The 26,449-nt window shown below is 48.4% G+C and overlaps 2 protein-coding genes across 4 annotated transcripts in view; one reads left to right on the plus strand and one right to left on the minus strand.

Moving 5' to 3' along the window:
- kdm4c (lysine (K)-specific demethylase 4C) overlaps window positions 1-5,704 on the minus strand; it is a 145,366-nt gene extending 139,662 nt beyond the window's left edge. For both annotated transcript variants that reach the window (XR_009709390.1, XM_061252461.1), the window contains exons 1-3: window positions 5,576-5,704; window positions 1,474-1,638; window positions 393-568 (exon numbers count right to left, since the gene is read on the minus strand). Coding sequence is in view for 1 of the 2 variants with exons in the window: in XM_061252461.1 (XP_061108445.1) it covers window positions 393-568; window positions 1,474-1,617 (320 nt within the window). In the remaining variant the exon portion in view is untranslated. The remainder of the gene's footprint in view (window positions 1-392; window positions 569-1,473; window positions 1,639-5,575) is intronic.
- Window positions 5,705-6,895: 1,191 nt separating this feature from the next.
- ecpas (Ecm29 proteasome adaptor and scaffold) overlaps window positions 6,896-26,449 on the plus strand; it is a 32,220-nt gene continuing 12,666 nt past the window's right edge. For both annotated transcript variants that reach the window (XM_061252098.1, XM_061252099.1), the window contains exons 1-28: window positions 6,896-7,014; window positions 8,253-8,383; window positions 8,750-8,866; window positions 11,169-11,287; window positions 12,180-12,329; window positions 13,700-13,871; window positions 14,956-15,095; window positions 15,452-15,533; window positions 15,833-15,952; window positions 17,210-17,295; window positions 17,608-17,683; window positions 18,224-18,273; window positions 18,447-18,513; window positions 19,150-19,272; window positions 19,569-19,672; window positions 20,029-20,152; window positions 20,734-20,814; window positions 21,269-21,491; window positions 22,190-22,281; window positions 22,975-23,109; window positions 23,277-23,445; window positions 23,786-23,958; window positions 24,160-24,261; window positions 24,517-24,640; window positions 24,827-24,972; window positions 25,594-25,648; window positions 25,866-25,980; window positions 26,192-26,260. In XM_061252098.1, the coding sequence (XP_061108082.1) occupies window positions 6,993-7,014; window positions 8,253-8,383; window positions 8,750-8,866; window positions 11,169-11,287; window positions 12,180-12,329; window positions 13,700-13,871; window positions 14,956-15,095; window positions 15,452-15,533; window positions 15,833-15,952; window positions 17,210-17,295; window positions 17,608-17,683; window positions 18,224-18,273; window positions 18,447-18,513; window positions 19,150-19,272; window positions 19,569-19,672; window positions 20,029-20,152; window positions 20,734-20,814; window positions 21,269-21,491; window positions 22,190-22,281; window positions 22,975-23,109; window positions 23,277-23,445; window positions 23,786-23,958; window positions 24,160-24,261; window positions 24,517-24,640; window positions 24,827-24,972; window positions 25,594-25,648; window positions 25,866-25,980; window positions 26,192-26,260 (3,167 nt within the window). In that variant the 5' untranslated portion in view covers window positions 6,896-6,992. The remainder of the gene's footprint in view (window positions 7,015-8,252; window positions 8,384-8,749; window positions 8,867-11,168; window positions 11,288-12,179; window positions 12,330-13,699; window positions 13,872-14,955; window positions 15,096-15,451; window positions 15,534-15,832; window positions 15,953-17,209; window positions 17,296-17,607; window positions 17,684-18,223; window positions 18,274-18,446; window positions 18,514-19,149; window positions 19,273-19,568; window positions 19,673-20,028; window positions 20,153-20,733; window positions 20,815-21,268; window positions 21,492-22,189; window positions 22,282-22,974; window positions 23,110-23,276; window positions 23,446-23,785; window positions 23,959-24,159; window positions 24,262-24,516; window positions 24,641-24,826; window positions 24,973-25,593; window positions 25,649-25,865; window positions 25,981-26,191; window positions 26,261-26,449) is intronic.

Here is a 26,449-nt window from a genome sequence, read left to right on the forward strand (position 1 = left end):
ATATGTGAGTGTGAGTGGGTGTGCGTGTGAGTGAGTGTGTATGTGAGTGTGTGTGAGTGTGAGTGTGAGTGTGGGTGTGTGTGAGTGTGTGTGTGAGTGTGGGTGTGTGTGAGTGTCTGTGAGAGAGTGTGTGTGTATATGTGAGTGTGCGTGAGTGTGTGTGTGAGTGTGTGTGTGTGAGTGTGGGTGTGTGTGAGTGTGTGTGAGTGTGAGAGAGTGTGCGTATATGTGTGTGTGTGTGTGAGTGTGTGTGAGTGTGCGTATATGTGAGTGTGTGTGAGTGTGTGTGTGTGTGTGTGTGTGTGTGAGTGTGTGAGTGTGTGTGTGTGTGCGTATATGTGAGTGTGTGTGAGTACGTGTGTGTGTGAGTGTGTGGTGTGTAGGACACTCACTGGTCACTGTTGGCCAGCCTGCGGAACTCCTGCACGGTGAGGGGTTTCTTCTGGATGTTGTACTGGGTGAAGAGGCCTGACTGCCCCGCCACCATCTGCTGAATGGGGGCGTGGATCACCAGCTCATCTATGTCGTCATAGCTACGCCTCGGCCGCCAGCCCTTGGGTGGGATCACCTGAGGAGAGAGAGGACATTACACCCAAACCCACACTTAGTACAGTCCAATTCCCCCTACAGAATCCATCCTGACAACTCTCTGGAATCAGCTCTTTGATTTTGATAATGGATGCAATGATAATGGATAATGTTACAATAAAGGATGTGAATCTATGGACAGGGGAACCCGAGACCAGCACTCAGAGGCCCGCGTGTCCAGTGGTGTCCTCAGTATGAACGTGTCTCAGTTCAGACCAGCTCATATAGAGGAGGAACAGGCCCGGTGCTCAGCCGCCAGACAGCGCTGCTCCCACTTCACTGGAACCCGGGCCGGGCCTCTCCTCAGAGTTAATCAGCAGCCAGTAACGGCGCTGTCAGCGCTCGCTGACGGCCTCCCGCGGACACGTCCCGCCGCGCGCTATCATCACTCACCGTCTGCAGCGACGCAACGCAAGGTTCCTCAACCTGCTCTTCACACGCCGCTGCGCCCTTAATGCAGGCCGGGAGTCTGTCCCTCAGCCACGGGGAGGAGGGAGGGAGGGAGGGAGGGAGGGAGAGGGAGAGAGAGAGAGGGGGAGAGAGAGAGGGAGAGAGAGAGAGGGAGAGAGAGGGGGAGAGAGAGAGGGAGGGAGAGAGAGAGAGAGGGAGAGGGAGAGAGGGAGGGAGAGAGAGAGAGAGAGGGAGAGGGAGAGAGAGAGAGAGCAGAGGGAGAGGGAGAGAGAGGGAGAGGGAGAGGGAGAGAGAGAGAGAGCAGAGGGAGAGAGAGAGGGAGAAGGAGAGAGAGAGAGAGCAGAGGGAGAGGGAGAGAGAGGGAGAGGGAGAGAGAGAGAGAGAGAGAGGGAGAGGGAGAGAGAGAGCAGAGGGAGAAAGAGGGCCAGAGAGGGGGAGATGTGGAGAGCAGTAGCAGAGGAAGCAGGTCCCTACCTTGGCCAGGCCTGCGCGGTGAGCCCCCTGGGCCTCCATGGACACCAGGTACTGGTTGAAGTCTCTAAACTCCTCCATGGTCGGCCGGAAGGTCATGATCTTGCAGGAGGGGTTGGCAGGGCCGCCCGCCTCTGCGTCCGCCATCGTGGCTCCGCAACCGGGCCCCTGAAAGGACAGGAAGTCAGGCCTCAGGCCCCTGGAAGTGTGCGCTGTGTGCGCTGTGTGTGGCAAAGGGATCCTGAAATTCAATTTACATAATATGATGGACAAGGGTGTAGTATTTCCAAATGGCCACTAGGTGGCAGCCCAACATCAAAAAGTAGTGAATACGCGCAGACCGCTTAGAAATTTCATTTACAGCAACATGCTTCCACAATTAAAAACACAGGTCATTAATAGCACTTCAGGCATACTACCGCTGCTTTTAACACCCGCAATGTCTGAACTTTTTAAAGATCGTTTTTATATTAAAATACATTTAAATGTCTCTTTGAGAAATAGAGAAAATTTCTAAAAGAGATCTTCCCAAAAAAAGGAAAGAAATTACACGTTTTTTTCCACACAGCCCAAACGTGTCCCATCAAAATGTTTGTGAAACACTCACAAAGTTCTCGACAAAGCCCAACATGGTCACAAGGTTTCCCATTCTGTGCCGTTTGGCAGACGCACGGTACAGCAGATAAGACCTCCTCACCACAGTCACCTCGAACCTGGCACATCTACAGAGCCTGTCTCAACAAGCATCAATTACTGCCTTTCCTTCTGGGCTGCGGTCCAACATGGCGGCTGGAAAACAGGGACTGTGGAGACTCTGATTCTGTCAGCGTTCACTCATTAACCTCACAGCGGCACTGAGATCAGGAGTGGTGTCGGCTGCGCACAGCTACCGCAGGGAAACCGCTCTCCTAAATTTCATCTCCACTGGAGATACAGTCAACCATCTACCACTGCACTCTGTATCCGCATATTGAAGGCACTAGTGTCCACACTGCAAGTAGCCTAGCATGCGCACTGCTCATATATCAACACTGCTACATGTGAACACAGAACGCCTGTAGCCAGTGCTTCTTTCAATAGTGGAGCGGAATTCATCCGTGGCATGTCAAGTCACGATCCTTCACGATCATTAACTTGCTGGTGATTGGACCATTCTTACCTCTCAAACTGACACTTTGAAAGCATACACACTTCTCAAAATACACTCCTTCTGAAAATATATGCAGCTATTCACGGGTGGCATTGCTGCCAACGTTTCAACATAATCCCAACGCACCAGGTTTTAGGAAATCAAATGCCACAATAGCCCCCTTATCTCCCCACCAGATAAATATTTGTTTATGTGTTATCTGCCATTATATGGAAGCAATAGGGCGCAGTGTTGACAGAAGGATAACTGTCACTGAAAAAAGAGAGTATCCATTTTGGTTTGGTTTGGGGCAGATTACAAGGACAGATTCTCTATTTAACCCTTTAAGGTGTAAAAAAAAATAATAATAAATTAATTTTAAAAAAGGTTGATTAGAACATACTTAACTGAACATTCTTCTAATGCTGATGCCACAATCAATACTGGCAACTGACAGCAATGGAGCTCTGGAACACCAACACAGAATTTTGAAATGAAAAGATTCCGAAAACACTACAGACTCCCCAAAGGTTCAACAGCCGTTAACATGAATCATATAATCCCAAACCAGACACGGCAATCAGAAAAGAGCCCAGTTTGCACCTTCTGACAATACTCTATCTTTGTGATTGACAGGACAATCAGGACAAATTTTATCATTATATGGCATTTCTACCCCCGTAGGTGTACATTATTGTTATTATTATTATTATTATTATTATTATTATTATATCGTTTACACCATTGTGCTGTCATAACTACAAACGCAGCACAGTTGATTTCAGAATATTTTATAGAATAAGTGATGGTATTACTTACATTCAGATATACATTCCACTGAGTAATCTCATCACACACACACACACACACACATTTTCTGCTGCTTTTGTTCCCTGTAATTTCGCTCACACACACCGCCAGGAGCTGCAATTTAAAGCTTTGCTTTGACAATTATGACACTGTTGTTCAAATTTGTTTTGCTTTGGTTTTCTTGTTTTGTTATAAATCCTTTTTCTTTAATTCCAGCAAAGGACAGATTGTTAAAATCTGGCATGTTGTCACAATGTTTTCATGATGGCAATTTAGACTTTCAAATCTACCCGTATGATTAGCAAACAACAAAACAGTTACCATTAATAGACTACATTGCTAAATGCTAAATCTCTCAATTGCTTTAAGCCACAATTAAAATTTTACAAATATTATGACAAAACATTTTGAAATTTAAGTGAACAATTTAGCCTATGATTTATTGTACTGGTTAAACTGAGAGAGGTGACATAAGGTTAAGACAACTTTAACATTATTTCCTTGTGAGCAGGAATTCCTGTACAAGTCGCGAGTAATTACATGTACAAATAACTTTGAAATAAAACAAAGTGTTCAAACACTTGTTTCAGTTGTGACAACATATTTGATGCTCATTAATTTGACTTTATTTTGCTATCAAGCACCGCCAAGCAGACCGTCAAGACGTTGCCTACTTGCTGATCAAACTATAGCCGGTCTATTCAAGATTTGCTTAAGAGATATAGTAAAATAGATATTGTTTAACATATCTCACAGAGGCCAGATACGTTTGGAAATTTCCCCGATGCAGTTTTGCTCGGCTGACTGTTTGTTTTGTTATCACAGCGCTCCACAGTCATAACACGTCATAGACTCCGCCCAACAAAGGCGAGTGTCCCGTGCAAAGTTGTCCTGTGTTTTCATCAAAAGGCATTGGTAGGCAGGGGTGGAGTTATCCGTGATCGGTTATAAAACGTTTTGGGGCCTTTTTAGGTTTCTGTGACTTATGTTTCAATGTCTTTTGTGGAGTAGGTTGCGGAAATGCTCTCCCCTTTACTGCTGTACTTCACAGCCGCAACCGAAACAAACGTGAACAACATACAATGATAAATCTCAGTCTGGAAATCACTGTAAAGCTCCAGAACATGCTTGCATTATATTTTGATAACGTTTGAGACGCAAGCATTAAACATGCTGAAAGTAATCAGCCGTTTCCCCAACTACGTAGCATATGCACGTATTACTATAATGCTCAATTTTATGAATTCGAAAAAATATTCCGATGCAGGTAAGACAAACCATTGTTCCAAAAACAGCACCTTAAGCCATATAGCTGACCATTGTGAACACATATGATAACTTATAAGAAGAAATGACCGCTCACGCTAACTCTAACGTTTTATTTTAACATCAGCTGTCCAACACGACATTGTTACCTAGCTAATTACTGTGCTGAGACCATACATGACAGACTCAAAATTGCAAGTCACAAAAATGTCTTAGAGATGGTACATATGAACAAATATACACAAAAGCTTTGCCGAATATTCAGCTAAGTTTTGAATTCTTCCACTTCCCTGCTAACGTGTCTGTTATCTATTGATGATGACAATGACACTGTCACCAGTAACGTTATCCCTCCTGCACGGTCAACACTACGAATCAACTTGGCTAGCTAGCAATCTGTCACAACAGCGGCAACTGTTAGCTAACATGCTAGCTATGTTTTTTAGCGAGACACCTCCACTAGACACACGCAGACAGACAATAGCCACAAATAGGCTAAGACCTAAACTAGCAAGCACTGGCTAATCAGATAACGTAGCTACAAACCAAGTTAAACTACGAAGCTGACATTGTCTGTAGCAAATTCTGGTACCCCACTGCACCGACAACAGGCCCTGCGTATTAATTTTCAACTGAGAGTGAGTCAAAACTGCTTATCCCTCTTGGATGACATGATATTGAGTAGCCAGCTAGCTAGCCTAGGCTACCATGTTCAAAATGTCATCACAATAAGCGACCCTAGCTAGCTTACCGTTAGCTGCATAGCCAGCTGAACAATTATGTTTGCTAGCCAGCTAGCAAACGTTTTTTTCATCCCTGATTGCTGGAAGAAACATTCTCATCTGCTGTCATTCTGCATATGACGTGCAGCCAGGCATTGCAACTTAAATTTATTCTTACCTGCGTGTAATGTCGCTGTATGAATTTATTGTTGTCTGTGTGTAGTTAAAAGTCCTCCAGTTTCTGACAGCTTGGTCCTTCTTCACTCCTCCCACAACGGACGAACACAACTGCCTCCATGAATAGACTCTCGGCGACTGGTGCAGCATCTTCGACACTCCCCCTAGCGGCACCAGCTAACCAGCACACCCATTTTATTTGAACCATGGGACGTTTGGTCACGTAGGCTTTTCATAATGCATCTGAGTTGGAATGCTGTTTTGCCTTCATACGCCACTGTACCGGACATTACAACATGGTTGGGTGACATCATCAATTTTACGGTCTGGTGCTGATCTACACCAAGGGTGCAGTCCGTAATATCCGAACCGTATGAATTATATGAATTATATAGGAATTATATTCATAATAGGCGAATTGTAGATAGAGAACTGGGCGTCACATGTGTACTCTGCATTGACATAATCTGAGAATCGAACACTTTAACAACTCTGGGGTACCACGTGGAATCACCCAGGACAATAGAACAGGAAGGGGTTGTCCAGAGGACATTTTCTCTAGAATTTTTAATTTCTCAAATAGTCATGAAGAAAGTTAATTTGGGAAGACTGGTGGCCAAGGTTAAGAGTTAGAGTTGTTTTGAAACAGTGGGTAATTAAGGAATGCTAATATATATCCTAGAGCTGTTTCAATGCAACTGCTTATAAAAGTTTTACCATGCATTAAAAAACATGGAGTAATGCCAATCGAATAAAACCTGTATAAAAATGCATTACTCAACACAATGCCAAGAAAGGAAATGCTTGTGTCAACAACATTTGAAAAAGAAAACTGCAAAGATAGAGTTTAAATGCTGTTTGTCTTTATGCGTCAGCTAAGCTTATTGTATTGAGTGTGAAATTGATTAGAGACAGCGTACCTGAACGCCATTCTTTGCCATTCCAAAAGGCCAGAAAACGAATCACATTTCAAGTCAAGTCCAGCAATAACAATGAATAGTAAATATGAAATATGAAATGAAAAAATGAAAGGAAAATATAATGCATAATATCAATTATATCTACCCCATTATCATTTAAGGATGTGTTAGGTTATTCTCTGGGCAACAACCTGGTTAAATGCTGCTTCATTTTTTATTTTTTTTATGTGTGTAATAAGTGTGTATATTTTCTGAAGTACAATGATACATTTTTTTAGCGCATTGAAACCTGTATTTTCATAGTGAATTATGTATGTGTCCTGTGAGTAAATTAGCCATAGCACAATTTGAGCTGTGAGTGGTGCTGTTGTGACACTGCGTGTTAGCCATGCCTAGCCTCAGCTTTTCTAAATATACGAAAAGGAAGAGTTCGGAGATTCAGTTTAGAGACGGAGCTTCAGCGAGCGGAGCAGCGGGAGTGGTTGTGCGTGTGCAAACATGGCTGCTCAGGATGAGCTCAGTAAGTTGCAACAAGCTAGTACGCCGGTCATTTAAAAGTGTTAAATAATTCCTATTAGCAAGTCAAGGCGTTGTTTGTTATCAGGTGCATTAACCGACATCGATTCGGCTGTGAACAGATTGTTTCACGGACACTTGGCTAGCAGAAGAGCTGATAGCCTACGGGCTAGCGCAATGCTTATGTCTAAAAATGGGCCTATACTGCACAGTCATGATCAGAAGCGAAAGTATTTGCGCAAAAAAAATGTTTTAATGGGCGTGTAAAATGTATACCAAGTGTGTTCGCTATTTTCCTAATTGTTACTAAATATTACGCTTGATAATGACCCTAACGAGCTGATTAAATAGTTATTTGCCGGACTGGTACCTGGCAGGCTAACTAGCTCTGTGTGTTTTTTCTATAGCATTTAGCAAGCTAGCTTGGGAGGGCGGTGGTGTGCAACGTTTAGGTTGCCAGCGAGATAGTTGTTGCCTCCTCTAAACTGATTGAGAATATTAATGTAGCTGAATATGGTGTTCAGTTAGACTAGCTATTCCCGTTGCATATTTCAGTAAAATACACATTTACCAAGCTGAAGTTGACGTGTTGTCAGTCATCCATTACTCGTTTATCTGTCAAGATAGCCGGTGAGCTAGGTGCCTTGCTTTATTGCAAATTGAAAGTAGCACTAGATGGTAATCTTTGTTACGTACTGTAGGCAACTGATTGCATGTTGAAAAGGCTAACTTGACAGCTAACTTCGTAACGTGTAACGTTATTGCTGGCAGCTTAAGTAATGATGTTGCGTTTGATGCAGCTTGCTGGTATACTGTAAGTTGTATCATTAATGCAAGTCAAGAGCTACCTTCTGTGAGATATGGCATTATGGTAAAACATTCGTACGCCAACGTGAATCCTATTTTGAGATCTTTAATTTTACCAGTTCTGGGTGTGATCTTGCTCTAACTAGCTTCTGCTTCGGCGGTGTACGTAGCTACATTTTGACACCATTACCTCATGCATGCAGTTAGGCCTGCTCCAAAGACAAACTAAAGAGGCCCTACTTTGACGGTAATATTGTGGGATCAATGGTCAAATGTTTTGGTATTACTCGAACCCACCCCAGCAAACGTCATTGTAAGCTTGCCTGATATGCCTGCAAACATAAATATATTGTAAGAGGAAGTGGTTGTCCAAAAAAGCTGCTGTCATCGATGCAATTGGGACATGTTACGACTCATTCATCTCCGTTTGAGCAGATCAACTGGAGCGTGTTTTCCTTCGCCTGGGCCACGCAGAAACGGACGACCAACTGCAAGACATCATATCCAAATTCCTCCCCCCAGTTCTGCTAAAGCTGTCCAGCACCCAAGAAGGAGTTAGGAAAAAAGTAGGCTCATTGACGTTTATGCCCTGTTTATGTTGCATATTGATTGATGCTGTCTTTTTTGTATATCAATTGAAGGATAAACGGTTGTTATCATCGACCAAAAATCATAGAGAATTCTGGGTAATCCGCAAAAACAGTGATGTTCATTCCTGGTCCCGGAGAGCCCCAGGGTCTGCTGGGTTCTATTTTTGCCTTAATAGCAGCAACCAGTTCAGACTCAAGAAACCAGAAAGTGCTCAGTAGCAACAAAAGGCAGCACACCTGGCAGCTCTCCAGGTCCAGGGATGAAGTCCACTAAAGCCGTGTAGACCTGTGAAAGCAGTTGGAGTTGCTACCCTTTTGATTTGGTTTCCCTCTCCTTCCCAGGTGATGGAACTGTTGGTCCACCTGAATAAACGCATAAAGAGCAGGCCCAAGATCCAGCTACCGGTCGAGACTCTGTTGGTGCAGTACCAGGATCCTTCAGCGGCCTCCTTCGTAACTGTAAGAGCTCTACATAACATCGTTTCATTATGTTGCAGTTAACTGACACTTTTATACAAAGCAAACTTAGTTGATTAGACTGAGCTGCGATCAATGCCCCCCTGGAGCAATATGGGGGTTACGGGCCTTGTTCAAGGGCCCCACAGCTGCACTGATCTTATTGTGGTTACACTGAGGTTTGGACCACTGACCTTCTGGGTCCCAGTCAAACAACTTAGCCACTAGGGTATAGGCTACCCCCACTGGTTGGTTTGTGAGTGCGTTAGTCGATTTGAACTCAGAATATCCGGCCATTTTCTGTGACTCCTAGTCACTCCTGAATGTGCCTAGGTAGCACTTCACTGTGGGATGGTGTTAAGAATCGACTCAGAAGCGTGCCGGATTGTTCCGGCATTTGTGCTGCCCTGCTGGCAGTTGAAAAGCACTCTGAAGGCCGTAGGCCGTCTGCTGAATCCCATCAGAGGTAGACAGCCGCTGCCTCTCTGACACGGCGACTGCACAGCTCAGCGGAATGAGATGCAGGGTCGGCTGACGGCTGACTCTCTCTCCAGAAGACTGACTGCTGCTCTGCCGACTGGCAGGGCCCACAAGCACGATTGAGGAAACTCGGATTCAGCTGGGAAAAATCAACATGTTTTAGATTTAATTTACTTGCCATTTGTGTTCTGAAATAGTCGTAGTATTCTAGAAGAATTAGGCCAAAAATGATCTAAAATTCCCATCCACATCCCAGGCCCCGTGTCGAAGTGGTGTGCTGTGCATTCTGGGGTTTTCAGTCCTCAATAACGATCACCAATCATCACGTCAGCTTCGAGAGCTCTGGATGTCTCTTCAGTCACGGTGCTCAACCTGAGCTCTGTTCTTTCTCTGAGAGAATGTAGGCTTTATTCTACGCTCAAATAATCCACCGGAACAGTTCCCAGGCTGCTTAGAATACCGCTTTTCTGCAAGAGCATCAATGAAGGTGTGTGCCTTTGTTCCAGAGAAAGTTTGAGCTTTCAACATCATACTCGTATGCCTTTCTCTCCCACAAGTTATAGTTTGATCAATATTGGTTCACAGGTACAGTAGTAAAGAAGAAAAAAAGCAATACAAATACTGAATTACTGTGTGTCTCACCAGATAGACCATCCTCAGGCATACCTTGGGTGTTTTATTTAGTTGTTATATTTTTATGTTTTTTAATTCCCACCTGTCAGCATGTGGGACAGGCAAGAAAAACATAAAATGCGCTTTAATGTTTTCCTCCTCTGGGAGGTATCTTTTTAGTTGAATGTTGTTGTGTTGGAAGTAGATTAGCTGCAGGTACTATAAGGGTTCCCCATGGGTGTGCACACACTGGCTTTTTCTTTTTTAGGAGAATGACATGAGCATTAATTTAGATGATCTTATCAGCCTGAAAAGAAGTTAAAGAAGACCTGAAGTTTCGACATTTCGCTGCTCAATACTTTTGCGTTGTGCTGGTGAGAGTTGATAACGAACTTCTTAACAGATTTACAGATAACAGATTATTTTATATTGTTAATTCATTTATTTCTCACTGCTGTTGCTCTGAGGATTAAACACAGCTTCTGTGGTGTTTTCTGTTTTCTCTGAAACACACAAGAGGTTTTCCAACTTCATAGCCGGCCTGAGACTGAAAAATAGCCTGTGGTTGTATACGTGTACATCATGTTAATTAGACAACTTATTTATGAATTTATATCACCTCATATTATTTTTTTTACTTCAAAGCAGGCATTTCTATGGTTATGAGAAATCATCATTAACAAAAGCTGTGATTTAGTAAGATTAAAAAATATATTATCAGGCTTTTACTGCACTGTCATGGTATAGGAATCCAAGGTAAAACACGAGGGTACGGCTTGTCTCTCAAACGGGAATCATTCTTCAACCAACACCACCCAGTTCAACTATGGCTCAATGGGGTGACGCTCAGTAGTATTGTGTGTGCTGTTTTCAGCATGCAGTGCTCCTCCAGTCCAGTGGGGGCGCTCTAGATTTATAGGGACCATGTTGTTATTTTTGGAGGTAGTTTTCCAATGTGTTCAGGATCACTGAATGACATAAAACAGTCACAGCGCGGTGTCCTAAACCAGATGACACCCGAGTGCTGTAAAGCCCTTAATGTGTTTTGGTTTTCTGAGCGGAACTTTTCCAATTTACACTGATTAGGCTATAAAGAGACAGAAAATATCCCACTAATGGCTGCTGTAATTGGGTTGATGGCAGTGTTTTTATTGCTGTGTTTTCTGCTCACTGGGAGGGTTTGCAAGTTCCGTCTGTGTGTGTCTTCGTGCAGAATTTCACCATTATCTACATAAAGATGGGCTACCCTCGCCTGGAGGTGCAGAAGCAGTGTGAGCTTGCCCCCACTCTGCTCACTGCCATGGAGGGCAAGCCCCAGCCACAGCAGGACGGGTGAGTGGGCCGGACCCCACCCGGGTCAAATGTCAAGTACTTTTCTGTGCTCGGCTGATCTTTCCGGGTTGAGCCAAGCAAGAGGACCAGAAGGTGGGGGTTTCCACTTTTTGCAAAGTGTTTCATAGCTTCCAATACACCAGGCAAGCTCTGTAAAGCATAGAAAAGTATTTTAATCCGAAACAATTGAGAATTTGACCCAGGTCTGATTCTGTCATGAATTTCATTCTTTTAAAAAAAATGAATAAATAAAAAATACTGTCCCCCCAACGTGGGGTTAAGCGTGTCCAAGTCCCACCCTGATTTGGAATTTCCCACTATTTTGCTACCGTAGCTGGGTTCCCGCACCATCTCGACTGCCTGACTTGGGGAAAGTCTAGAGTTCTCCTCTGAGACGCGCACTCTCACCGCGTTCTCTTCACACAGCAGCCAAGCTGGTGTAGAATTGTGTAGAGTCAGGAGGACTGTTCCCATGCAGCCCACAGGCAGCCGATAGCCCCGTGGGGGACGCTAGAGAGCGATAAAATGCAGACGGCTAACCGACTGAAGCCTCCTGTACCGTGGGTGATGAAGTTGCCTGTGCGCATTGCCCTATGGAGCTACCAGCCACAGGCCACAGTAGGCACTGATGTGGTGCTTTAGCTGAATACGCCTCCCATCAGCTCCTAAAGTTCTCTAAATTAATTGGTTTATGCCTCTTGTTTTATATTTGAAGAGTAAGCAAAACGTTCCTATTATGAACATTCCTACTACGGAAATTTGAAGGAGTTCTGAATCAGTCATTCACCACGGAACGTAGTGGAGAATATGTTGAGTTAAGTTCGTTCTGTGTTCTCGTTCTGCAGACGGTGTGCTCTGTATAACTTGACGGATTTTTGTATCTTTTCTTCAGGCTGATGCACCTCCTGATCCCGACCTTGTTCCACATGAAGTACTCCGCTGAGCCCTCGAAAGTGGCCTCCTCGTTCAACCTTGTGGAAAAGCCAAAGACGGTCCATCTGCTTTTAGACTTCATGTTAGATGTGCTTCTAATGCCTTACGGGTAGGTTCATTTTAATTATAGGTCCTTCTGCCTTATTAGTTTTTTCATATTATATTTTCATTTGAGTCTTTGAATTTGGTATTGATTAAAAATTACTATTACGATACTTCCACTGGAGTTGGGGTCAACTGTTTCAACTCAATTCAGGAAATTAATTATAATTAATTGCATCATTGACAAATCCCCAGAACATTATGGACATATTTTTTCCCCAAATGATTTTTTCTAGTCAATGACTTTCCTGTATTGAATGAATGGAAATGGAATTGACCTATACTGACAGTGGTTCCCCTCTCCCCTCTCCCCTCTCCCCGTTGCCCCTCTCCCCGTTGCCCCTCTCCCCGTTGCCCCTCTCCCCGTTGCCCCTCTGCCCTCTCCCCGTTGCCCCTCTGCCCTCTCCCCATTGCCCCTCTCCCCTCTCCCCGCTGCCCCTCTCCCCTCTGCCCTCTCCCCCCTCCCCTCTGCCCTCTCCCCTCTCCCCGTTGCCCCTCTGCCCTCTCCCCGTTGCCCCTCTGCCCTCTCCCCGTTGCCCCTCTGCCCTCTCCCCGTTGCCCCTCTGCCCTCTCCCCGTTGCCCCTCTGCCCTCTCCCCGCTGCCCCTCTCCCCTCTGCCCTCTCCCCGTTGCCCCTCTGCCCTCTCCCCGTTGCCCCTCTGCCCTCTCCCCGTTGCCCCTCTGCCCTCTCCCCGTTGCCCCTCTGCCCTCTCCCCGTTGCCCCTCTGCCCTCTCCCCGCTGCCCCTCTCCCCTCTGCCCTCTCCCCCCTCCCCTCTGCCCTCTCCCCCCTCCCCTCTGCCCTCTCCCCTCTCCCCGTTGCCCCTCTGCCCTCTCCCCGTTGCCCCTCTCCCCTCTCCCCGCTGCCCCTCTCCCCTCTGCCCTCTCCCCCCTCCCCTCTGCCCTCTCCCCTCTCCCCGTTGCCCCTCTGCCCTCTCCCCGTTGCCCCTCTGCCCTCTCCCCGTTGCCCCTCTGCCCTCTCCCCGTTGCCCCTCTGCCCTCTCCCCGCTGCCCCTCTCCCCTCTGCCCTCTCCCCGTTGCCCCTCTGCCCTCTCCCCGTTGCCCCTCTGCCCTCTCCCCGCTGCCCCTCTCCCCTCTCCCCGTTGCCCCTCTCCCCTCTCCCCTCTCCCCTCTGCCCCCTCCCCTCTGCCCTCTCCCCTCTCCCCTCTCCCCGTTGCCCCTCTCCCCTCTCCCCGTTGCCCCTCTCCCCTCTCCCCTCTCCCCTCTGCCCTCTCCCCTCTCCCCCCTCCCCTCTGCCCTCTCCCCTCTGCCCTCTCCCCTCTCCCCTCTCCCCTCTGCCCTCTCCCCTCTCCCCCCTCCCCCCTCCCCCCTCCCCCCTCCCCTCTCCCCTCTCCCCTCTCCCTCTCCCCGCTCCCCCAGGTTTGTGCTGAACGAGCCCCAGGCTCGGGTGTCCCCGGCCTCCCCGCAGGGCAGCGCTGCTGGGGGGGTTGCCTCCGGGCCGGGCCTCCCCCAGCCCCCCCCCGGGATGAGCTTCTACACGGCCAAGCGCATCGTCGGGGAGACCCTCTGGAGCCCCGGCCAGCTGGAGCAGGTGCGGTACCGCCTCTGTTCGGGGCCATCTTAAATTGTTCCGTTTAAGTTTTGCTTCGCTCCAGAAGAAAGGTCATTTTCTCTAGCCCAGCTGTCACGGTCTTCCAATAAGGAACTTTGTCATGTGTTTCTCGCATGATTTCGCACAATTTTACACCAATCATTGGTTATTCATTTTTGCTTAATGTTTTGGTTAACCGTTCAAGTGTTCACACCCCTGTTGGGAAGGGCAGTTTTGGAATGAACAGTTTGGTCTGAGAGGTGGGTGAAAGCCCTGTGTTCCTGCAGTGTTAGCTGGGGATGGTGAAGTTCATCGTGTTTGGGAATGAGGGCTGGGTGAAGGCTCTGGCCCTGTGTTCCCGCAGTGTAAGCTGGGCATAGTGAAGTTCATCGTGTTTGGGAATGAGCGGTTGGGAATGAGGGTTGGGTGAAGGCTCTGGCCCTGTGTTCCCGCAGTGTAAGCTGGGCATAGTGAAGTTCATCGTGTTTGGGAATGAGGGTTGGGTGAAGGCTCTGGCCTGTGTTCCCGCAGTGTAAGCTGGGCATAGTGAAGTTCATCGTGTTTGGGAATGAGGGTTGGGTGAAGGCTCTGGCCCTGTGTTCCTGCAGTGTTAGCTGGGGATGGTGAAGTTCATCGTGTTTGGGAATGAGGGTTGGGTGAAGGCTCTGGCCCTGTGTTCCCGCAGTGTAAGCTGGGCATAGTGAAGTTCATCGTGTTTGGGAATGAGAGGTTGGGAATGAGGGTTGGGTGAAGGCTCTGGCCCTGTGTTCCCGCAGTGTAAGCTGGGCATAGTGAAGTTCATCGTGTTTGGGAATGAGGGCTGGGTGAAGGCTCTGGCCCTGTGTTCCCGCAGTGTAAGCTGGGCATGGTGAAGTTCATCGTGTTTGGGAATGAGGGTTGGGTGAAGGCTCTGGCCCTGTGTTCCCGCAGTGTAAGCTGGGCATAGTGAAGTTCATCGTGTTTGGGAATGAGGGCTGGGTGAAGGCTCTGGCCCTGTGTTCCCGCAGTGTAAGCTGGGCATAGTGAAGTTCATCGTGTTTGGGAATGAGGGCTGGGTGAAGGCTCTGGCCCTGTGTTCCCGCAGTGTAAGCTGGGCATAGTGAAGTTCATCGAGGCCCAGCAGGTGCCTGAGGTGGAGGCCGTGGTTCACCTGGTCATCGCCTCCAGCGACACGCGGCACAGCGTTGCCACGGCAGCCGACCTGGAGCTCAAGAGCAAGCAGAGGTACGGTGTCCCAGCGGCTAAAGGCCCGTCCACCGCCAGAACTACAACCACAACTATTAAATGTGTCATTTTAAGAACCGTTCTAACTCAAATGGATGTCCACACCACAACTGTAACGACAACGACCGCGAGGCAGGATGTAAGAGCAGTGGACACCGATAACGCTGGCTGAGGATGTATAATATCAGTCACAAGCTGTTCCGTTAATAGCAAAAAACAACTAAAGGCTTTAACGCCAATATGGCACTCGTATAGCTTCATGATTTAAAAAGTGCCATTCACTTTACTTGATGCGTTAATTCTTGGATTGTCTTTTCTCAGCACCTTTATTAATTTTGTCTTTTGTTCCCCCCCAGCATCATCGATTGGAATAACCCTTTAATCATTAACAAGATGTACAAGGTCTACCTGGGGGACATTCCTCTGAAAACTAAAGAGGTGAGTGTGAGGAGTACTTATGAGTTGGTCTGGAGTCTGGGGTCTCGCATGAATATTAATGAACTGGAAGACTATTTTAATCTTTACTGTAAGCACTTCATATGTGCCTGTACAGTGGCGCAGTGCTGTATGGTGTTCATGAGGGTGTGGTCTGCACTACTGAGGGATTGGCCTGTTGTAACGGGGGTGTTGCTGTACAGTGACTCGGTGCTGTGTGGTTGTAATGGGGGTGTGGCCTACAGTAATGGGGGTGTGGCCCTACCCTGGCTCAGCGTGCTGATTGGTGGGTTGTCTCTCAGGGGGCGGCTCTGAAGCCGGAGCTGAAGCGGGAGCCAGTCAGCACCCGGGTGAAGCTGAAGATCCTCCCCCACCTGCTGCGCTCCCGCCTGGCTGCAGAGACCTTCCCCGCCAACATACAGGTGAGCACACCTCCCCCATACCCACCAACATACAGGTGAACACACCTCCCCCATACCCACCAACATCCAGGTGAACACACCTCCCCCATACCCACCAACATCCAGGTGAACACACCTCCCCCATACCCACCAACATCCAGGTGAACACACCTCCCCCATACCCACCAACATCCAGGTGAACACACCTCCCCCATACCCACCAACATCCAGGTGAGCACACCTCCCCCATACCCACCAACATCCAGGTGAGCACACCTCCCCCATACCCACCAACATCCAGGTGAGCACACCTCCCCCATACCCACCAACATCCAGGTGAACACACCTCCCCCATACCCACCAACATCCAGGTGAGCACACCTCCCCCATACCCACCAACATCCAGGTGAGCACACCTCCCCCATACCCACCAACATCCAGGTGAGCACACCTCCCCCATACCCACCAACATCCAGGTGAGCACACCTCCCCCATACCCACCAACATCCAGGTGAGCACACCTCCCCCATACCCACCAACATCCAGGTGAGCACACCTCCCCCATACCCACCAACATCCAGGTGAACACACCTCCCCCATACCCACCAACATCCAGGTGAGCACACCTCCCCCATACCCACCAACATCCAGGTGAACACACCTCCCCCATACCCACCAACATCCAGGTGAGCACACCTCCCCCATACCCACCAACATCCAGGTGAACACACCTCCCCCATACCCACCAACATACAGGTGAGCACACCTCCCCCATACCCACCAACATCCAGGTGAGCACACCTCCCTCATACCCACCAACATCCAGGTGAACACACCTCCCCCATACCCACCAACATACAGGTGAGCACACCTCCCCCATACCCACCAACATCCAGGTGAACACACCTCCCTCATACCCACCAACATCCAGGTGAACACACCTCCCCCATACCCACCAACATCCAGGTGAGCACACCTCCCCCATACCCACCAACATCCAGGTGAGCACACCTCCCCCATACCCACCAACATCCAGGTGAACACACCTCGCCCATACCCACCAACATCCAGGTGAACACACCTCCCCCATACCCACCAACATCCAGGTGAGCACACCTCCCCCATACCCGCTAACATACAGGTGAGCAGACCTCTCCCATCTCCCCCCCCCCCTTCCGTTTTGCCACTGCGCTGGTCTAGCTGTGATGCGTTCCAGACTGCGTCTGCAGTGGAGTTGAGCTGAATTGATGAGGCTCCTTCTGTCCGTGTCGTTCCCAGGTGGTTTACGATGGGCTGTTCGGAGCGAACACCAACAACAAGCTGCGCTCCATGTCTCTGCAGTTCGTTCATCACATCTGTGTGGTGTGAGTACTGCCCCCTTCAGCCTGGAGGACTGACTCCTGCTTAGTCTAATCAACTGTAATGTACGGTCAGTGTACTGATTTGGATAACAGGGTTAGCTATATAACATGTAATGTAAGGACATGTCCCGCCCACCCCCTGTTAATTGCGCCAGTGAGTACACCTGTAGCTGTTCAGTATAGCAACCTAAAAATAAAGAAATAAAACGGCAATATCGAATCAGAAATACCTTTGACTTTGATCTACTGAGAGAAGCAGGAATCGCCTTAATGCATAAATCCTCTTTTGTTTTAATCCGCGTTTGTCTTTGACAGATGTCCCGACACTAACAAGCCCCTGGGTCTCATGCTGCTGAACGGCCTGACCAAGCTCATTAACGAGTACAAAGAGGTGAGCACAATATTTTAAATTGGTGTAGCTTACTTGTACATATTTATCTGTATAGTTTTTCTGCATACATGTCTATCTGTAGTTTTGGTACATACTTCTGTATAGGTTTGGTACATATTTGGGTGTGTAATTTAGGTACATGGTTGTCTGTTTGTGTAGTTGTGGTACATATTTTCCTGTGTGTAGTTTTGGAACGTAATTGTGTGTGCATAGTTTTGGTGCTTTGGTGCATAGTTGTCAGTTTGTGTGTAGTTTTGGTGCATATTTGAGTGTTTGTAGTTTTGATGCATATATCTTTGTTATTGGTAGATACTGTAATTGTGTATAGTTTTGCTACGCATTTGTGTGTGTAGTTTTGGTGCATATTTGTCTTTGTGATGTTTTGATGCATATTCCTCTGTGTGTAGTTTTGGTGCATATTTATCTTTGTGATGTTTTGATACATGTTTCTCTGTTTGTGTGTAGTTTTGGTGCATGTTCGTGTGTGTTCGGTAATGAGATGAATGTTTTGCGAGTGCTGAACAGAAACCCCTCTTTCAGGACCCTAAATTGCTGTGCGTTGCCTACTCTGCTGTGGGAAAGCTGTCAAGGTAATAACACGGTCTGGATTAATTCGCCATTGTCTGCTAAATGTTTTAAGTGTGGAGTCTTCACTCGCCGAATTAGAATAATTGCGTTTTGCCTTAAGATAATTGAGGATTATGGTTCTTTTGTTGCGCTGTGCTTCTCGAAGCTGATTTCTCCTCTCCTTCGCTGTGCACAGCCGCATGCCACAGCTCTTCACGAAAGACATCGCCCTGGTGCAGCAGTTTTTCGAGGCCATGTGTAAGGTGAGTTGAATGAGAGTGGAACGGGGGAATTTAAAGTGGAGGCCTGTCTTTTTGTCTCTTCGCCTGTCGTTCACCGCTCCCTGTCTGTCACACTAGTGCAGGAATCTCGCCCAGTTACTGGGGAAAGTGTCTGAGAAGTGCTCTAAAGTGTCACTCCGGTAGTGACAGAACGGGCCTTCCTGTACAGGTCTGTGTGTCAGAGAGCTCCTGCAGTCACTGTAGGTGTCCAAAACATTAGATTCACTGAGCTGATGGCACTCGCCCGTTCAGGTGCATATGACTGCCGTGTATAGCCTTCCAAGTAATGTATCATCCATCGTTTTTCTTGAGTTGCGCTTGTTCAGTTCTCAGGGTCTCGTAGACTGTTTAGGCTGGAATAGGCTGGTGTATAACTGAGCACTGTGGAGCTGTGTTTTTGTACGGACTGACTGTTGGAGTACCGTGTTGTTTTTGTGGTCCTGTCTGCACTGTAGTGCGGAGGTTGTCCGACCGATCGGTTGTTTTCGTATTGAGCTTAACGCCGATCGGCTCTCCGCGTGCTGTATTGCTCAATCTGGCCGCTGATTGGCTCTGTGGATAGTGTAGCGCTGACTCTGCGGTTCTGATTGGCTGTTTGTGCTGCGCCCTCTCCCTCAGGAGGACCCGGAGGTGCGGTTGGCCATCCAGGAGGCCCTGTCCATGATGGTAGGGGCGTACGCCCAGCTGCAGGGTGCGCTGCTCAACCTCATGGAGGCGCTGGTCACGGCCTACATGGGCAAGGTGGGTCTGGTCCTCCTGCGCCCCTACAATACACACACCTATTTCCCACTTTGATCAGTGTGCTTTCAACCTCCTTAGACCCTGCGTCCTCAAACAATGACGTTACATTTTGTCTTCCCTGACCTCTATAAAGTATATCTCTTAACATAAAATTAAATAAAATGGTCTGGCTATCGATGTAAAACACATGACTACCTTTGCCCCTGCCACAGGCTGTGGTTCTTTGAGCGGTGCTATTTGAAGGAAATGCTCTGTTCTCATCTTTATTTCCTGTGTCTTTGGGTGTGCGTGCGCAGCCGGAGGTCCAGGTGCGACAGGTGGCCATGAAGTTCGTCAGCACGGTGTTCGCCCCGGACCACGTCCCCTCCAGATACCTCCTCCTGCTGGCTGCCGGAGACCCGTGAGTCCTTACCTTATCCACACACGTACACACACACACACACACGCACGTACACACGCACACACACACACACACACACACGTACACACGCACACACACACACACACACACACACGTACAGGTACACACGCACACACACACACACACACACACAAGTACACACACAAGTACACACACAAGTACACACACAAGTACACACACACGTACACACACACGTACAGACGCACACGCGTGCGCACACGCACACACGTACACACACACATAGACACGTACAGACACACACGTACACACACATACACACACACACGTTATCTGTGAATCGTCCTATGAGTGCTCTCCCTGCTGCGCTCCCGCAGGAGAGAGGAGGTGCACGGGGAGGCGCAGCGTGTCCTGCGGGCTCTGCCCACCCAGAGCACGGAGAAGGAGGGCTCCAGGCCCATGCCCTCCTTCCCCGAGATGGTCAGCTACATCCAGGAGAAGGTAGGGTTTCACCCCAAAACACCCGCAGGATTTCTGCTTTGAGTTGGGTGTCCTTTCATTGTTATCAGAGTATGAGTGCAATGGTGAATGTTTACGTTGCAGCTGTAAGAGCTATTATAAGTTAAAGCAAAGGTTGGAACATTGGGTAACACTTTATTCGATGGCTTCTTCATAAGGGCTATACAACTCCTTAATAAGCACTACATAGCACATTCATTAGCAGTATGTACGCATTCATAAGCGCTTACATCGGGATCTTGTGTCAGTTCACTTGGTATGTCGTGGTAATGCCACTTGCTGCGTCAATGTTGCCATAACACACCATATGTGGTGGTTTGAATGCTTATGAATGTGCTATGTAGTGCTTGTGAAGGAGTTGTGTTATCGAACATTGCTCTGCACCCTGCTGTTCATCTGAATGAAACTACAGTTCCCATAATGCTTTCTCATTGCTACCTCTTGCTCAAAGGTGAAGAAAATGAGACAATGAGTAAAATAATGCAATAGATCACTTGCATCTCCTGTAAAGTCAAGTATTATTACTTGTGTTGTGAATTTTTTGGGGGATTTCTGCCTTGCAGGCGGCCCAGCGGATGAAGACTCCGGCGAAGTACATCGTGGGGACCTCCACTCTCCCGTTCAACCCGTCTGCGTTCGGCGAGGTGATTCTCCCGTTCCTCCCCGAGTGAACGCAGATCGCACACGCGATCGTCCTGTAATCCCCCTCTTCATGTCGGTTTAGTCTCCGTAGCGCTGGAGAGGACGGCTTGGGAACGCACGCTCAGTGTGTGCGCTTATCTGTGTCTCAAAACCGGGAGCCGTGAGCTGGAGATGATTAAGTCCGTAATGATAGACGTAATTAGAGGCTGTGCGTAGTCTTCCTCGCCGCAGTAAATCTCTCCGCGCGGTGATGAAGAGGCACGACGTGGGGGAGGCGATTTCTCCTGATTGATTATGAATTTCGGAGGTTCCAACACACACCAGTCAAGCTCCGTAAAGCATAGAAAATTATTTTAATCCAAAAACATTTAGTATTTCACGCAGGTTTGGTCTCTGTATAAAAACACAGAATGTAATGGGATTAAAACCCTCTCCCTCTCCTCCGGGTTGTTCCAGATCATTCTGTACCTGCGGATGTGCCTGGCCCACAGCGCCGGGGCCAAGCCCACCACCCAGAGCCTGGCGGACATGCAGGACCACGCCCCGGCCATCGGCCGATACGTCCAGAGCCTGCTCTCCTCCGACCCCCTGCCCTCCCCCTCCTCCCCCAAGAGCGCCGAGTCCAACCCTGTGCAGCTGTACATGGAGCTGCTGCAGCAGCTGCTGTCCGCCATCGGGGGTGGGTGTCACACGGACACACGGACACACGGACTCACGGACTCACGGACTCACTGACTCACTGACTCACTGACTCACTGACTCACTGACTCACAGACTCACAGACTCACAGACGGCTCTGAGAAAAAAATGTTTGAGCCGGTTGCAGGCGTTTACATTAAGGCGAAAGAGTGACTGAAGTCCGGATCAGATCAGTTCAGACTTGAGTGCAGCTACTTTAGGGCCACGGAATCCCCTGCCCCAGACTGAACCTGCCAGTTACAGCAGGATGCATTGTGTGGGTGCTTTTGTCTCGGCTGCAGAAGGAATGAACAATAGCTGCCGCTAGATTGTATTCAGGACTGGAATGGTGCTTCTGCACTGTCAGAAACGGGCAAGCCAAGCCTTTTTCCCCCGTTTGCCTGGACTTGGCGCAAGTCTTTGGTGAAGCCAGGGGATTAATGAGGAGTTGCCTTTGAAAATGGTGGCTTACGAACGTTCTCTGAGACCAGGCAGTAGCGCAGTTAATGTGATTTGTTTTTTAAGCATCTGTATTGCTAGCGAAGTTCTTATTAATAATTGAAAACCACACCCCTATCTATCTTGCTGCTCATTCATCAATACGAAACGTGCCAATGTAGTTATTAGTTTGCGCTGATATTTATGCGTTGAATCGCGTCGGTCTTTTGGGTCGATCATGCATATTTTACGGGTCCACAGGGGTGCCGGTGATGTACTGCCTTCTGGAGGTGGTGTCGGTGTATCCTCAGAAACTGGCTCCTAAATTCATCGACAAGATCGACTGGATTAAGGTACATTTCTGCAAGTGTTCCTTGTTCTGAAATCTTTAACCTCCTGAGACCCAGGAGAGTATTTTACTTTTTTTTTGACATGATACAAATGTCTTGGATGACAAAAACATGTTGCAGTGAAAATATTTGTAAAAATATATTTAGCTTAATTTTTATTTAATGTCCCTTATGTTAAGAGAAATACTCTGTGGAGCCCTCTTTTGAGGATGCAGAACTCAGGAGGAGAAAGATCTCTTTTTGCATTGCATTGCCTAAAGTGTGTGTATTTATGTGAGTACTGATTATATAGTTATATGTTATAGTTGATTTCTGTGCACATACATTTTACATTTTCGGAATAATAATCTTCAGCAGACAGCCTGAGGCCCAAATACAGCCCTGTATAGAAGTGTATTCCTGGTTCTTTCCCCACTGAGGTGTAAAAACAATTTTTTATTCTGATGCTTTGACAATCGTAAACTCTATCCTTGTGTGAATCTGCAGGCTACAAACCCTCGAGTGGACTGAATAAGTCATAGCTCTGCATATTTCAAGAAGGCATATGCTTTCCTTACCTTCATGTACAATGCATCGTACATCCGTTTATAAATAGGACATGGAAAATGGTGTTTTAAAAAGTAGCCCGGCCCCCCAGGAAGAAGCGGTTGAGGGGCGCTGGTGTAAAGAGTCTCCCTCTCCTCCTTCCCCGCGCAGAATCTGATGAATACCAACAGGGAAGAGATGCGGGAGCTGGCAGCGCAGCTGTACGCCGTGGTGGTCTCCACTATGTCCGGGAGCGAGCTGAAGATGGCCGTGAACAACCTCGTGAAAGTCACGAAAGACAACCACGTACGCCTTCTCTCCGGCCTGTACACGGTGCCGGCCTGTACACGGCGTCCGGTCTTCCTTTTATCTTTCGGTTGAGAGTAAAAGGTTTTTATTTTGCTTGAGAAATACGCCAGGCCTCATTGCTACGACGGCGGTTGAGCCTTGTCTTTCTGTTTCCCGTACCTCAGAGCCCTGAGGCCCAGCACGGCGCCATTTTGGCTCTAGGCTACATGGTGGGCAGGTACCTGAGCAAGAGGAAGTCCTCGGGATGGGGGGACTCGCCCAACCAGGACGACCCCATGAACGCGACCCCGAAAGAGGACGAAGAGCTCATCTGTCTGGCCACCAGCACCATCGGTGAGTGATTCTAAAATGGCGGGTTATCGGTCATTAACCCATAGAGTGATTCTAAAATGGCGGGTTATCGGTCATTAACCCATAGAGTGATTCTAAAATGGCGGGTTATCGGTCATTAACCCATAGAGTGATTCTAAAATGGCGGGTTATCGGTCATTAACCCATAGAGTGATTCTAAAATGCCGGGTTATCGGTCATTAACCCATAGAGTGATTCTAAAATGCCGGGTTATCGGTCATTAACCCATAGAGTGATTCTTCTGGATGAGTTTGGGTTGGGCTGTAAGTAAGTAAAGTGAAAGAGTTGAGTTTTGGCGGTAATGGCGGTGGTTTCCCGGCAGGCTCCTTCCTGGACAGCAGCTCCAGCATTCTGGCCCTGGCGGCCTGCACGGCCCTGGGGGAGGTGGGGCGGAACGGGCCCCTGCTGGCCCCCAGCGAGGGGGAGGGGTTCACCAAACTGCACGTGGTGGAGAACCTGCTGGCCCGCATCCCCTCCGGCAAGGAGAGCTCCAAGGTACTGTGCGCGCACACACACACACACACACACACACACACGAGAGCTCTTGAGGTCCTTCCAGAAAATTCTGTGAGTGTGAGCGATGCTGTCCGCGGTTCCTTCCAGAAGGTTCCGTGAGCAGCGTAAGCAGTGCCGTTAGGGCAGTTCCTTCCAGAAGCTTCCATGAGTGAGCGGCCCTGTCTGTGCCTCTCTCTGCAGATGAAGGAGCGTGCCGTGCAGACGCTGGGGAACTTCCCCGTGGGAGACGCAGAGTTCCCCCATCAGCACAAGCTTCTGGAGGGGCTCATGGGCTCGGTGGAGGTACGGACACACTTCTGCACCTCCTACACTTTCATACCCAAACCCTTGTGCAACTTCTAAGTACGTGTCTGTACTGATCTGTGTCTGTAGGCATGTCTGTACTGATCTCTGTCTGTACTGATCTGTCTGTCTGTGGGCATGTCTGTACTGATTTTGGTCTGTAGGCAGGTCTGTACTGATCTGTGTCTGTCTGTACTGCTCTGTGTCTGTGGTTATCCCGTCGGTGCGTTACTCAGTGTGCTCTTCCCTCTGCAGGCGAAGCAGCTGGAGCTGCAGTTCACGGTGGCCGAGGCCCTCACTAGCGCCGCCCTGGGGACCAGCTCAGGCGCTGCGCGGGACGTCTGGACCTGTTCAGAGGAGGAGTACACCCCTCCCACCAGTGAGCCCCACATCCCGCCCTGTCGCCCCGACCGGACCCAATCACGGCCAAGATTTCACTGCCTTATTTCACTGCCATGCACCTTATATGGGCGGAATGGCCTGATCTCAGCATTACGAGATAAGGTCTCGTGTCCTTGCGTTCACACTAAGCTCTGATTTACGCCTCTCTCTCTCTCTCTCTCAGACGTGAGCAGTAACGACGTGGTCCCCTGGGTCCTGAACACCATCCTGACCAAGCACATCGGCAGCCCAAACCCCCACGTCCGCCAGGCCGCCTGCATCTGGCTCCTCTCCCTGGTGAAGAAGCTGAGCCAGCACAAGGAGATCAGGGTGAGTCAGCGTCCGTGCGCTCCCTGCCTGTAGCCTAGGGGCAGAGGAGCTCGACTGGGTCCCGGGAGGTCGGTGGTTCAAACCCCAGTGTAACCACAATAAGATCAGTGCGGCTGTTGGGCCCTTGAGCTAGTCACTTTTGGATAAACACATCAGCTAAGTAACTATTGTAAATGTAAGCAACACTTACCTCACTGTGTTCTCTGGAGATCTGTGTGTGCCACGACTGACAAAATGGCTACTTGCTTTGTCCACACTGTTCTCGCCACGAAGTTGAAAGTTGAACTGATAGTTTGTTTTATTTTTATGTAATTACTATCCAATATTACTGTCCGCCAGCTAGCTAACTACCTGGATTAATGACTGTTCAATTTAGTCAAGTAGACTACTCGCTGGTCTCTTAGTGTTGGCTTAGTAATGGTCCTGCTGTGTACATTATTGCATTGATGACGCTGCACTTTCATGGTGTTTTGAACGGAGCTGAACACAGCAGACTGAAGCGACTGGTGCAGCACTTGATATTCCCCCGAGATTTCATTACTTCAAAACTGTCTCCTTTATAGCTGCATTTTCTTTTCTGTGAATCTTTAGTGGATTTTATCCTCTTCTTGTGCTCCTCAGTCACATCTGAAAGAGGTCCAGTCCGCCTTCATCTCATCCCTGTCTGATCCAGACGGTGAGTGTTTCTTTTATTTGTGTGTAGGAGTTTTTTTGGGGGGTTTTTTTACCTCCTGCATTTGCTATTTTAGGGCTCTGGTGTGGTGTTTGCCCTTTTCTTTTCTCCCCTTCTGTTCCTCTGTAAAGCATCTTTGTGACAGTCCTCTGCAAAAAGCACAATACAAATACAATTGGAAAAACTTTATGGCAGAATCTCATCCTGTGTTTTCCTCCAGAGCTGAGCCAGGACGTGGCCTCCAAAGGCCTGGGGCTGGTGTATGAGCTGGGGACCGAGCAGGACCAACAGGAGCTGGTGTCCACCCTGGTGGACACGCTCATGACCGGGAAGAGGTGTGTCCCCCGTCCGCCTTCACCTTTAAGATCGCATGGAGGGACGGATGGATTTCACCGACGCAGATTAAGTCTAGTCTTAGACCAAATTCATTTTTTAAATGGAGATTCTCCGTAGAAAGCTCAGTTTAATCCAGGCTGAAGTTGTGTCTGTGAATCTGGCCCATGATGTGTTCTGGTTGTCTAAAAATGTGCTTTCCCTGGCTCCCAGGGCGAAACACGCCGTCTCTGAGGACACTGAGGTCTTTCAGGGAGGGTCACTGGGGAAGGCTCCGGACGGGTAAGTGCGCTGTATCAGCGTATCAATACTTTTTAGTTGGCTAGGTAAGCAGTGTTTGGATAGTTTTGCTCTGTTTGTTTGTTTGTTCAAAAAAAAAAAAAAAAAAAAAAATGGCCCTTGTCCTTATCTTTGTTGTACAGGTAGCAGTTGAAATTGTACTTCCCTCTCGGGTCTTTCAGCGAACTTATC

This window comes from Conger conger, chromosome 8 (assembly GCF_963514075.1).
Source record: "Conger conger chromosome 8, fConCon1.1, whole genome shotgun sequence".
Taxonomy (NCBI): domain Eukaryota; kingdom Metazoa; phylum Chordata; class Actinopteri; order Anguilliformes; family Congridae; genus Conger; species Conger conger.